General features: G+C 36.3%; 2 protein-coding genes and 1 long non-coding RNA gene across 4 annotated transcripts in view; 1 reads left to right on the top strand and 2 right to left on the bottom strand.

Moving 5' to 3' along the window:
• Nucleotides 1-423, bottom strand: part of rhbdf1b (rhomboid 5 homolog 1b) — a 40497-nt gene extending 40074 nt beyond the window's left edge. For both annotated transcript variants that reach the window (XM_079851420.1, XM_079851421.1), the window contains exon 1: nucleotides 145-423. The gene's annotated coding sequence lies outside the window, so the exon portion shown is untranslated. The remainder of the gene's footprint in view (nucleotides 1-144) is intronic.
• A 9464-nt stretch (nucleotides 424-9887) lies between these two features.
• Nucleotides 9888-12284, bottom strand: LOC307146532. The gene is made up of 3 exons (XR_013819121.1): nucleotides 12214-12284; nucleotides 10750-11004; nucleotides 9888-10577 (listed from the first exon to the last, which is right to left on the bottom strand). It is a non-coding gene; the product is annotated as an uncharacterized lncRNA (long non-coding RNA).
• On the top strand, nucleotides 11610-13190 carry hbae4 (hemoglobin alpha embryonic-4). Its single transcript, XM_079850657.1, has 3 exons — nucleotides 11610-11993; nucleotides 12392-12596; nucleotides 12718-13190. The coding sequence occupies exons 1-3, from the start codon at nucleotides 11902-11904 to the stop codon at nucleotides 12844-12846; spliced, it is 426 nt and encodes a 141-aa protein (XP_079706783.1). The 5' UTR covers nucleotides 11610-11901; the 3' UTR covers nucleotides 12847-13190.
• The last annotated feature ends 635 nt before the right edge of the window (nucleotides 13191-13825 follow it).

Here is a 13825-nt window from a genome sequence, read left to right as displayed (position 1 = left end):
CTTTATGTAAACAAATCACTTAGGAGGATGCATCCAGCCGCACATGAGTTGACACACATCCTATAATCTCAACCAATAAAGATGCAACATCTGTGCAACTTTAAAACACCAAACGTAAAGAGTCTCATTAAAATAAAACCATACCTTCTGATGGACTTTCAGATCTCAGCGACCAGGTTTGATCATTAACCGGCGTTTAGTGTGATGCGCCTTCTTCGCAGAAGAAATATATTGTCAAAGCATAACTAAACAGTACGAAAGAAATGTGATTTTACATAGTCAAATCCTAAATCCAAAGTTTGCGACAACGCTGTAAATAAAAACCATGCTGCCAGCCTCGTAAATTCCCACTCTTGAAGCCCAGCACAGGGCGGAGAGTTTCAGTCTAGTTCAGTTTCAAGCTGCAAAAATACACCCACACGCGCAGAAAGAAACTGAGTGGGCGGAGACTACACGGACGTGCAGATGTCACTAACCAATCAGCGGCACCCATGGGCGTTATCTACTGATCTACCGCAAAAGGATACAGAAACCGCTGTTGTGCGTCATTTAATGCTAAGAACATCAAGTGCTGCATTAGAATGAACATACAATGCCTGTACATTGCCTTGAGATGACATCAAGATAGCCTATTTTGGGACTATTTTCCCCGTCCTAAAATATTGGTCTTCATTTGAACCTCTAACATAATTTAACAATATTATATCCACTCTTATCTATAACACATTTTTAAGACTTTCTAATAGAGCTATTCAGGCATGTTGCCAATTTGTAGGTCATCCTTCATGGGTTCCCTAGGGAATTTTCAGTGGGTTTTTAGAAATGTGGTTTTCGGTTTAGGAGTAAAATAAGTTTTGCTTTTACTTAATGAGGCTTTCACATTTTGTTCTACCTGTTATATAATTCTGAAGCCATTGTTCATAAGCTGCTATCTATAAAAGGCATGCACTGGTCAAGCACTCAAACTTACATATTTGAGGCAGGCCATTTATATTGTTAACTTGTTTTCTTTTTTTAAACAAATCCAATTTAACATGTGAGGTATACGAATATGTATAATTTATGTACAACAATTATGAAATCTCTTCAAGTAAAGTCAATCACAGACCGTATTTTACACATATGCATCCAAAACTGGTATTTTAAAAACACAGGAAATTCCAGAGGAAACCCTCAGCTTGAAAATCCTAATTCTCTTCCAGGTTTTAGGACTACAAACTCAACAGCTGATGTACATTCCCCATGTATTATTATACATTTATTCTTGAATGTTTAGTCATCATTACATACATAAAGCTTGAGCAATGTTCTGGATGTTCAGAAGTATTAAGCTGTGCAAAATATCAAATTGTGCTATTATGTGACTTTCATGCAATACATGATGATATCTGTGGGTCAGATGTCTCCTTTTGCCTTATCGTGTGGAAAGATCAAGGTAACTATCATTGCACTTTCAGTTGCACGTGAGGGAAACTGAAGTAACTCAAACTGACAGCTCCACATGCAGTGTTATAGTGCCGCCATGGACTAAATGTCTCAGTAATGAGATCTCTCATCCATGGATTCAGTTTAGCTGTTCAATTCAAAGTTAAATGGTTGCTTTTCAGAACAGAGACCCATGCTCAGTGTATTCACTATTGAATTTGGACGCAGTAACTGTAGCAACCGTAATAGGAAAGTGCCATAGAAAATGAACCAAATGAGAGGATAATTGTGGAAATCTAAAGAAAAGGACATGTCCAGCAGGAATTCACACACACATTCAGAAGATGCAGGGTAATGCTAATAGTGCTGGAAAGAAAAGTACATAGTTTGAGAATATTAGACCCGACCTCTCTTTGTTTGGCTAAAAAAAATTGTAACACATGTTTCTTGAATATAACATCTGGATAAATATGATTTTTTTTTTTCTTCGGCAGTGGTGCATGTCTTTAATTCAGACAGGTACCACTCCTCCTTCTGGCACAGAAAACCACGTCTGATGAGAGGAAACAAAAGTAAACATAGGACGATAGGATTGTCCCTAAAGAACCAGAAGATGCTGATCCCTATTTTGATTGGATCTGCATGTGGATGCATCCTCTTCCCCTTCCTGAAAATGAACAGCATTCCTCCTGCAGGATGGACAAAATTCCGGCTGGGATTTTCCAGTGCTTACTTTGGACCCGAAATGCACAGTTTAGGCTTATTTTACACATTTACATTCATTCATTAACATACAAACTCTCTTACTAAATTCTCAATACTCAAAAATAAAAAGGACTTATAATTGATAGAAATGGAATGCAAAATAATTCAAAAATGTATCTACACACTTCTAGATCCCATGCAATGGAGAGCCCTGTTCTGTTCTTAAGCTCTGCAGTTGCTCCTTGCCACTCAATCTTACGTTTTTGTCATGAGGTGTGGAGGGCTTTGATTCCACACACTGATATAACAACGTCAGCCCACGACTGAAAGCAGAACAAATCAGATATGCTGCTCCACATGAGGGCACATTTGCTACACAGAAGAAGAAGAGAAAAGGAACAGATATCTTTGAATCACCCTTGCAATGAATCAATCCCTGCATGGGGGAGCTATCAGAGATTTAGTGCTCTGTGTTGATGAAGGAATGCAGGTAGAAATGTCATTATAGCTCTATCAGCATATGGAAGACATTATGTCCTGACCTGCAGATTTAACCCTGTCTGAACCCTGTGCTCTTTACTGCTTTATGGCTTGTGCACTGCGGTGTGTGTTTGTCGTTCACACTCACTCATGCTGTTATATGCTCATAGCTCAAAAATACTTGCCATTTAATCACTCATTTGGTGTCATAATTAAGATTTGTCCAACATATGATTTCCTTTCTTATGTGGCGGAAATGGGCTTCCATAAAAACCTAATCAGAATTGAATTGAGAAATTGTGAACTAATCTGTATGGTATAGCCTATACCCAGCCCAAGACAGAGGCTCTTTCAAAAGCCTTCATTTGACTCATATCATATTAACATGCAATGTGTGCAATATCAAAAAAAAAGTGTTGTGACGGCAGATTTTCTTGTCTACTTTTATAATGTTTTTTTCAGGTGTGGCTAAGCATTATGAACTTAAATGGAAATTAAAACGACTCTGTGGATTTACAGACGGATGAGAGATATCTAGTCTCTTCTAAATGTGTCTATTCAACGAGCAAATGTGAAGATCGTGTTCAGAACTGAATCATCTGGCACATGTGCTTCTGTTTAATTTGTGACATTTTGAAATCTTATACAAAAGCCATTGAGTCTGTTCCTCTATATTGTCAGTTATCTGTCACAGTGTATTAGGGATTTGAGGTTAAATGTTGTTTATGTGGCTTCTGTGTCTGCATCCCCACTAACCAACACTGGCAAGCTCTACTGCTCCAGTTCTCCAGGCTAAACCAGAGAGAGAACGGAAACGATTACACGTCAGAGGAGTAAGTGCTTCCATATAGCTCCCCACAAACGGTGTTTATTAGCCACAGATAAAGACAGCCGGGAGCCTAAACACTGCTAAACTCGTATAGCTCAGGGGCGACAAGACGATGCTTCATTATCCCTCTACTCTCTAGTTCATTATCTTGGGACCATAAACTGTTCAGGGGAGCTTTTGGAATGTGAGATACTACAGAAGACTACAAAGCGGTAAAGATGTAGAGAATCATTATTTTGATGAAAGTTCTTCATTGAAGTTTAGCTGATTACCGATGAAATTAAATGAAAGCAGCTAAATCTTAACCATAATGGGGAAAAAAAAACTTAGATCACCAGGAATTTCCAGGATGGTGTGGTAAATTAGTGTAAGATGAGTAGAGGAAGTTTTTGTCTGGATTTAATGTTGGGACATTGACACTGTGAACCAGGATTTCAAGGTGAGGGGAGTCCCACGGGGAGTCCCAGGAGTTTCTCAAAGCTGATGACAGGCTTCTTTTAAACACTAGTGTATAATATTACAATGCACGGACAGGGCTGTATTAGCCATTGCAATTTCAAATACATGTCACTACTGAAGCCTTTACAGCTACAAAAAGCATATTTTCTTGTGACCCATGATCCTGCCAGTTAAACTTCTCCCTTCTGTGCTCTGCTAATGAAGGTTTTGGTGTAGTATACCATGCAATAAAAAATAAAAAAGATAACTGAGACTTTTTTTCCTCACAATTGCAACTGTATATCTCACAATTCTGACTTTTTTCTTGCAATTGCTAGTTTATATCTCACAATCCTGAGGAATTAGTCAGAATTACGAGTTGTAAAGTCACAATTACCGCATTAATTTTTTTTATTCCATGGCAAAAACAAGCTTCTATGTTAAGTCCAATATTCACTGTTGTTCAGCTCTGATGGGAGGCTTTGAGAACTGACATCATCGATGTCATCATCTATTACTGGATGGAACGGAAAAAGCAAACTCAGTAGGAATATGAGCAGGGCTCCACTCCATGCCATCTATCTCCACCATAATACCCACAGGAACGGATGTTGGTGCCGGCTCTCCTGATCAGACTCAGTGACAGACTCAACCTTGGGACGAATATGGCTTCTGGCGTTCGCACGGGCTCTGGCTTCATGGCGGGTCATGGGCTCAGGATCTGGGTCTGCTGAGGGATTTACATAAGTAAAGATGAACCACCTGACAATACGTATTTGGTATTGTTCAATCATCATCAGACATTTCAGTAAAGCAGGAAGCAGATTAATATACCTTTTTCACCACACAAAAAGCGTGCCAATAGAGACCTTGATTTTGTTTCGAACATCCAGAAAAAAAAACAGATCATCAATGTTTCATCCTTTTGATATTCAAAGCTTGCACCTGCCAGGGAATACTTTGCAATTTCTGCTTTTTGCTCTCGTGCCTTTCATCTTCATCATCAGATCAATCATAACAGCATGAGCCTTTGTGAGTAAGATCCCAGATTTTCTAGTTTCCTCAGACATTACTATTCCTTTGGATGGACTGTGTAATCCCGGATACACCATGTGGCATCTGGTTATGATTATTCCTTCAATGCTTTTATATAAAAAAATGACTATATATATATATATATATATATATATATATATATATATATATATATATATATATATACAGTGCTATGCATAAGTTTAGACACCCATGCTAAAGTTGACTAAAAAGAGGAATAAAAAATCATCTTTTGGAAATTGAACTTAATGCCTTAATTAAAAAAATTAGGAAAAATCCAACCTTTAAGGACACCAATTTTCTTTGTGAATGAATAATGTATAATGTAAATAAATACATGTTCTTCCTTAAAATACAGGGTGCATAAGTTTGGACACCCCTATGTTAAATTCCCATAGAGGCAGGCAGATTTTTATTTTTAAAGGCCAGTTACTTCATGGATCCAGGATACTATGTATCCTGATAAAGTTCCCTTGGCCTCTGGAATTAAAATAGCCCCACATCATCACATAGCCTTCACCATACCTAGAGATTGGCATGGTTTTATTTCAGTTAGCCTAATTGCTGGTTTGATTTGCATTGAGAGATGATCTTATGGAAAGTACCCCATGCCAATCTCTAGGGGCTATTTTAATTCCAAAGGCCAAGGGAACTTTATCAGGATGCATAGTATCTTGGATCCATGAAGTAACTGGCCTTTAAAAATAAAAATCTGCCTGCCTCTATGGGAATTTAACATAGGGGTGTCCAAACTTATGCACCCTGTATTTTAAGGAAGAACATTTATTTATTTACGATACATTATTCATTCACAAAGAAAATTTCAATTTCCAAAAGATGATTTTTTATTCCTCTTTTTGGTCAACTTTAGCATGGGTGTCTAAACTTATGCATAGCACTGTATATATAGTCACTTTTTTCTGTGATCAGGCTTTATCTACAGGCAGTGAAGTGTATTGTGCAAAGTGCAAACATTTTACTGGTTTTCCACTTCAGCTGACATAATAATGTTGATCATGAACTTAATATAATTGATTTAAAAAGATAACAATAAGCATTTTAAATGAAGTTGTCCAGTGTCCCTTGCATAGGACTGGATAAGGAAAATAAATGCTGAAAAGGCTGAATTGTATTTTATGTTTTGTTTTTAGTAAAGGGAAAGACATGTTATTTAATGCAGTTGTGCTTGACATTTAAAAGAGCTTGTTGTGTTGCTTTTTTGTGGTTACCACAGTGTTGAAGAATAGTGCTCATGGTTAGGTTGTGGGTGGTTACTTGAGCACTGAACTACTGCTAGTGACAAGAAATATTTTACTTGTTCATGAAATTTACATACTAAATAAGTAGTATATAATTGGTTCCAGGAGCACTACTCTACAACTTACTGAATATAATTTCAATAAAAGTTGTCATAACTCAAAAATATTGATGCACACTATTGTGTTATTTACTTCTTAATTTATTTTTGGTTGTTGTTGAGACAAATCAGTTGTTTTTAGAGTGTAGTGGCAAAGTGGGCATATTTGAACGCTTTGAATCATAAAATCCTTTCCTCAGTTGATTAAACAGCCGAATCACTGATATTCAGAACAAGAGCGTGTTTGTTTGTGTTCTCTCAATAATGAAAGATCTTAAAAAAAACACACTCTGTAAACCTTGTTTTCACACACTCCAGTACTTCCTCTTTGCAGCTTCTGCATGCCCGCTGCTCACCTCCACGCCGTGACCACTTCAAAGATCCCAGTTCCCCTGCTGAGGCCCAGAGCAGGAAGCACAGCTGGCAGCTCTTCACTGGAGAACTGGAAGGTTTTGCTTCTGCTCTCTTGTGTTCCCCTCTGACCTTCTAGTTTATGGGGGCCAGAAGGGAGTAGTACTAGTTTACGGTAGTCCTCCACCTGATGACATGTCCATATTCCCTCAGAGAACCTGACTCTGAGACCTGCTTGTTTCCAACAATGTAGCTATAGCTTTGTATAACAGCTAACGCACATATTGGATCCTTTTAGTAACATGTAAGACATTCTAGTACTCATTTGCAACTGAAAGCAAAGTAGGAGTTTCTCTTGTAAATCACTGACTGTTAACAGACAAGAACAGCCAGATACAAGAGCTCTTTCTGTTTCTTTTCGGGTGGAGAAAGAGAGAGAGAGAGACTGCTGCTGATGTTTTTATCTAAACAGCAGTGCAGACAGTAAATCCACTGCTTGTCTCTAACTATACATTGACGTATAGTTCAGGGGAGATGTTCCAGATCCCTGGTGACTTTACAGTATTTATAGCTGAGGTTGTTCATCAACATTTAAGACAGTCTGGAGAATATGGATAAAAGCATGTGTATATATACACAAAATACGATCTAAACCAATTTGAAGCGATGCATCATACTTTAGCTAACAAATCATCATCTGCTGCATATATCTCTATAGTGTTCTCAATATCAGACTCTAAAACATACTAGAATAAATTTGTAAGAATTACAGTAACTGCAATTCAGTGCTTGCAAGGACACTCTCTTTTCAACACTTGCCAGAGCTGAGGGCTTCATTTGGTCATTGTGCTGCAAAAGTTTGCATTTAAACGTTCTCATTTAAAAGGTGTTTTTCACTTTTCATTTCAGCCTCTGACTTGCCAAAATTCTCCACTACGTGCAGAAAATCCAAAAGTCCCCTCTCTTTTGTTTCAGCTAGACCAAATGGCCATTCATTAATCTTTTTGAATGCAAAGACCAAGTGCAACTGTGAGCAGGAAAACTCCACAGTCAATGTTTCAAAAAGAAGTCGTTTTGGATCCAAATAGGCTATATTTGATACTGTTTTTGGCACATATATGATGGTAATTTATTGATTTCAAACAAGTAAATGATAAGTATAAATGCATATTCAATAAATAACAATAAATTACTTTTTAAATAGGCTACACTGTTCAAACATTTGGGGTAAGTAAGACTATTTGGTAACACTTTACAATAAGGTTTTATTTGTTAGTTAATACATTAATAAAAAAAATTGTTCATTGTTTGTTCATGTTAGTTAACAGTGCATTGCCTAATGTTAAAAGATGCAACTTTTGATTTTAATAATGTTGAAATTAACATTAACAAATATTAATAAATGCTGTAGAAGTGGTTCATTAGTTCATGTTAACTAGTTAACTAAGGTTAACTCATAAAACCTTACTGTAAAGTGTTACCGATTTTTTTTTTTATTGTTTAGAAAGAAGTCTCCTATGCTCACCAAAGCTGCATTTATTTGATCAAAAATACTAAATATTGTGAAACATTATTACAATTCGAAGGAAAAAATTAAATTGTTATTGTAATGGCAAAGCTGAATTTCCAGCAACCGTTACGCCAGTCGTCAGTGTCACATGATCCTTCAGAAATCATTCTAATAGGTTGACAGTTGCGCTGCTTATTTTTGTGGAAACCATTTTTTTCAGGATCCTTTAATAAATAAAAAGTTAAAGAACAGCATCAAATTAAAAATATAAATCGATTACAAACATTAATCAAATTAATGCATCCTTGCTGAATAAAAGTTAGGATCTTATAGCACATATTTCATAATACTTCGCAATACTTCTCATTGTAGATAACACTACAATGTCTTCATCCATGAGCTTCACATCACAATGGCTGTCTGTGGCACTGTTTTAACACTTGAGACTTTTGTCCTGGGAAGGAGGATTAACTGTCATGGAATGATAAATGTTTAAAGGCCCTCATGGGGGCATTCACAGGATGAGGCGACATGACATGGCCTAAGAGGTGAGCAAATAGATAGTCATGATGAAAGATGTGCACGTGATTTATTGCCTCTGTTTGGCAAGATTTCAAAGTACCACTCACATATTTTGTTTCATGTGCAGAACAATCAAGATTAAATAAGTTATTGAGGTTTCAAGTTGCTTTCCTCTCTCTTTTCCCCTATACAGCCCTCATAAGAACTCATGGGCTTCCTAAATCCTCTAATCTATTGTAAACGGCAGTGAATATCTATCAGCGCTGCCATCCAGTCACAATATAACATGTCTGAGTGCTTGGCAGGCTGAGACTAGACAGTGTGGGTGGCATGTGTGATCTACCAGAGAGTGCTCAAGCAAACTACACATCAATAGGATTAAAGCGGAGGGAAATAATTAATCTGTAATCCTGTTTGCCGTATTCTGTGTCCTTCGAAGAGATGAAAGCTAGTTCTGTCTTTGGCAAACCACTGGCTTCTTTATTCAGCTGTACTGGCACTTCTCCCAATATTATCTCACTTTACCAAAATGCTTCGCTTTTGATATTCATTATTCATGCAATTGTTTGAAAGCATAGCCTTTAATAAATAGGTGAGTACGTCATACAAATGTAATTTCCTCATATACATGTATACCCATGTATGCTAGTATGTGGTTTGCATAAGATTTTTGGCCTATCTGGAACATACATTTGCTTTTGGTGCGCGCTATTGCCATCTAGTGGAAAGCATGGCACATTGCTTTAAATTCAGTTTGTTGGAAGGGATTTTAATTTAAGAAGGTAAATGTGTTTATTCCAAAAATACAGTAAAAATACAGTAAAAAAATACAGTAAAAAAAGTGAAACATTACTAAAATTTAAAATAACAATGTAATTAAAAACTTTTTTTTTCATGAGATTTCAAGCCTTTTTTCAGCAGTTATTCTTCTTTAGTGTCACATGATCCTTCAGAATTTTTTTTTTTTTCAGCATTTTTTGAGAAATTTCAAAAGCACAGCATTTATTTGAGATAGAAATCTTTCATAACTCTAAAATATCTTTAACAGCACTTTTGATCAATTTAATGCTCCCTTGCTGGATAATAGCAACTGGTAGTGCATGACATGACATAAAACAGTTTAAACATAGTATACAAAATAGTAATAATATAAACATAAAAGCTTTTATAAATAAAACAAACAATACATTTTACTTTTTATATTTTATATTTTTCAAGACTTTCATTTGAGAATGTGTTTTAAGGACACAAGTTTTTCCAGAGGACAGTGTATACAGAGAAAAACATTTGCAGAGCTGTTTTTTGAATTTGAGTTCTCTGTTTATCTGTCAAACTCATCATTCCCCACTGTTTTTTCATAAACATCCCTTATCGTAAAATCTTTATTCCTGTTACTCTTCTTTTTTCTCCCTGTTTTAATCAAAATAGAGTCTTTTCTGTATTAAAATATTCATAAATGCATTTTTTTTTTCGTTTTAAAGTGATCAGACCCTTTTTAATTGGTGTTTATTTAACACTCTAATATTTTAGACCACATTAATGATAATGATATGTCACTTGAGGTTGTGAGAATGGAGAATTTCCACACCGAAACAGACACAAAATTAAACAAAACATAAAAATTGAAAGGGAGGGCTTTGACAGGAGAAAGTTTAGTTCAGCTGCAGTGTTGAAGCTCAGGGAATAAAGATAATTGAGTAAACATACTGTACATAAAGGGTTGAAAGCAATGATCAACACCGAGTAAATGATTAGCCAACATAAAATAACATAAAATAATGATAATTAGAAAAAAATTTAATATGGATGGAAGCTTTCTACTCTAAATCAGCTGTGTTTTCGTTGGGTTTTCATGTTTTACTGGGACTTTCCATAGACAAGCTGTATCCCGCCTATCCATAAACCTACCCATCACAAAAAAAAAAAAAGTACATTAAAAAAAAAAACATCACTTAGTATGATTTACAAGCTATTTTCCTAGGAAAGCTAAATTTTAACCAAGGGATTTCGGATATTGCCATCTTTGTGGGGACATGTTTACCAGGCCTCACACAAACACACACATACAGAACGAACCTGAGCACAGTCATGCACTGCCTGTGGTATTGCACATTTTATGAAAATGCAAAAAGATATGGATTCCATTACGTAGAGAGGCAGTCCTTCAGTTTAGCTGAGTCATGGGTAGTTCATGCTGCAGTCGTGTGTGCTGGCAGGAGTGAGATTGGTGATTACGCTGCTCTTCAACTTCCACCCACTTTCAGCCCGCAGCTTGAGCCACTGATAGGGACAGCCGTGAAGGCTTATCAGATTCAGTGCCATGGCCCCTCCCTATCACAGTAGTGCATGCTCATATAGTCATTACACATTAGAGTCAAAGTCATTTAATATCATAAATGTGTAAGCACTTCACAGTTTCATTTTCTTTTCTTGTTGTTTTGAGTGACATTTGGCAGTATGGTAAAACCACGCAGAGAACGCGGATGCTACATGTTTTTAATATTTTGAAAGCTGTTTACTGTTTATTTAATATGAGGAGTAGGTCTATGTTTGAGATAAGAGATGATAATAGGAAGTTACATTTAAAAACAATTCTCAAAGTAATTTGGTAGCAATAGCGCTCTAACACTAATTATCCACTAGAGGCATTTGCATATTGTATGTAGGCTGCATAATTAATAGGTTTAAATGTTATCAAATCAATGTTATTTACAAACATCTAATATAGCATATTTCAATTATTGAGAATTTCGCTTCTAGACTGAATTACAGTGCAACAAGTTTATCCTTCAATAAAACAGTTTACACATTTCATTGTTGCTTGTGCATTGTATTGTGATATAATTACATAATGCAAAATATAGCCTATCACTGAAGTCACTCAAAACACAAGTAGGAATCCCGGAATGACAACATAAGCTCCTCTAATATGACGCACAGCACTCTAACGTTGCGCAGTTTCACCTCTCACGTGATTAACTCTCGTTTGCCGGTGAGTTGAAGAGAGCGACCGACGGGAACTACATTTCAGTTCTAACTGTTCTCTTCCATATTTCTTTTTGCATTTTGCATTTTATTAAGTCGAGATACGCAGAGTTTGTGGTTAATATGTGATCTAAACTGCATCGCAAAACGGTCAAATCGTTGCCTACCCAACGATTTATTCGCGTTGTTCAGAAGCTAACTCATTTTGGTAGTTAGGCTATATTTTAATTGTACCACGCCGTAATGCTCTCGAATACCGAAAAAGAGCTGATTGTACTGATATGGGACAAAATGATTCCAGTGGCGGAAGATATTGGATCTGAGGCTCTTTTAAGGTATGCTGTCTTATATCAAACACATATAACGCTTAGAGACCATGCAGACAAATATTTCTATAGACAAAATAGCATATTTGTACAGGTATAAAAACTCAGTAGATGTTTTTCTCCTTAAACTCCTCACCGTTGACTTTTACAGTGTCCAATATGCTGGGATGCTGCTTTTCTTTAAACTATGTAAAACTTTGGGAATTATCCCAGTTAAAGTCTTACTTACGCACTTTGGTGGATCCTTAATAGTTCGCCGTTCAATATTCTTAATATCAAAAGTATTTTTTGATGGTCTTGATATATTTGGCATGTTTGCCCATGAGTGATGACGCAAGCAGCCGAGAGGGAGGAGATAGGGGTCCTGTGCTTGTCTTGTTGACCTTGTTTTCTCCCTTGGTTTACAGGATGTTCACAACGTTCCCCAAAACAAAGACATACTTCTCTCATCTAGATATCAGCCCCAATTCAGATCATTTACGCTGCCACGGGAAGAAAATCGTCCAGGCTTTAGCCGACGGCGCGAGGAACATAAGCACACTTGCTACCACATTGGCACCACTAAGCAGGTTCCACGCCTATCTACTGCGAATACATCCTACAAACTTCAAGGTGTTCATGAAACATATGTCCACTTAACTGATCCAGTACACATACACAGGCTTTATCCAAATAAGTGATGTGGTATTTTTTCATTTAACTCACTAACGTAAAATTTTGTACATTTTTCCAGCTTCTCAATCATTGCATCATCGTGACGTTAGCCTGTCACATGGGTGACAACTTCACACCAGTTGCACACGCGGCGATAGACAAGTTTCTTTCGGCATTCTCTGCTGTTTTAGCCGAGAAGTTCCGATGAAGAGAGCTTTCGAAGAAGGATCGAATGGTTCTGCAAAAGTTTTTCTTTAATAAATTACTAATAAATGTTTTGCAAAGTACGTGTGTCTTATGCGTGTAATGCAATGGAATATTCAATAAAAACAACAAAAATAATACTAATCTTGTGACATGTACCTCCCTCATTGTACTCATTGTACTCTTTTGTGTCCGTATTGTTTATGGTTTATATACAGTACATGCCAGGAATTCAGTATTTTGGCTTAAAATGTCATTGAATTTACGAAATTCTTCTTGACACTGTCATGTTGTGAAATTGATTAAATACTAATGCAAAATTAAATAAATCAATGAGTGTTGCACTTGATCAAGGCTGTCGGTATTAATATCTAAGGGACATGATGCTTCACGTGGGTGTGGCGCTGTCCAAACTTCAGTGCTGAAATATTGGCTGAAGTTCAAAGGGAAATGTGTCGCTATCCGTTGTCCTGAAAGCATTTAAACAGTAGGCTTTTATTTACCTGTGGGTAAGTTACTTTCTGTATACTGGCAGAAAAAAAGTGCAAACTTTAACAAAGCTATCTACCTTATAGTGTATTATCACTAAGATGGGGTAAGATAACCAACTTCATTCTTTTCTCTTGGCCATAAAATAGGCCTACATTTAAAACATATTTAAATACATTTAAAATGTATAGGCCTACATTTGGATTGCATATAAAATTTCCATTCATTTGGATCACACCATTTGAACAAACTAATAAACTTAGTGTGATTCATATTTGTCAGTTATTTCTGTAAAAATAAACTGAATGTTTATTTTAAATACAAAACAATCTACATATTTATCATCATTCAGTTTGTTTCAATCTTTTACATTTTAACTTGTTCTACAGCAAGTCAGCGATAACCATGATCGTACTTTTCAACTGAATACATTTATTTGTTTTCACAATGAGCATTTTGAAAATACGATTATTTAAATAGAATCAAATAACTGT

This window comes from Squalius cephalus (genome assembly GCF_949319135.1).
Source record: "Squalius cephalus genome assembly, chromosome: 19".
NCBI lineage: Eukaryota > Metazoa > Chordata > Actinopteri > Cypriniformes > Leuciscidae > Squalius > Squalius cephalus.
This window is presented reverse-complemented; position numbering and strand designations above follow the sequence as displayed.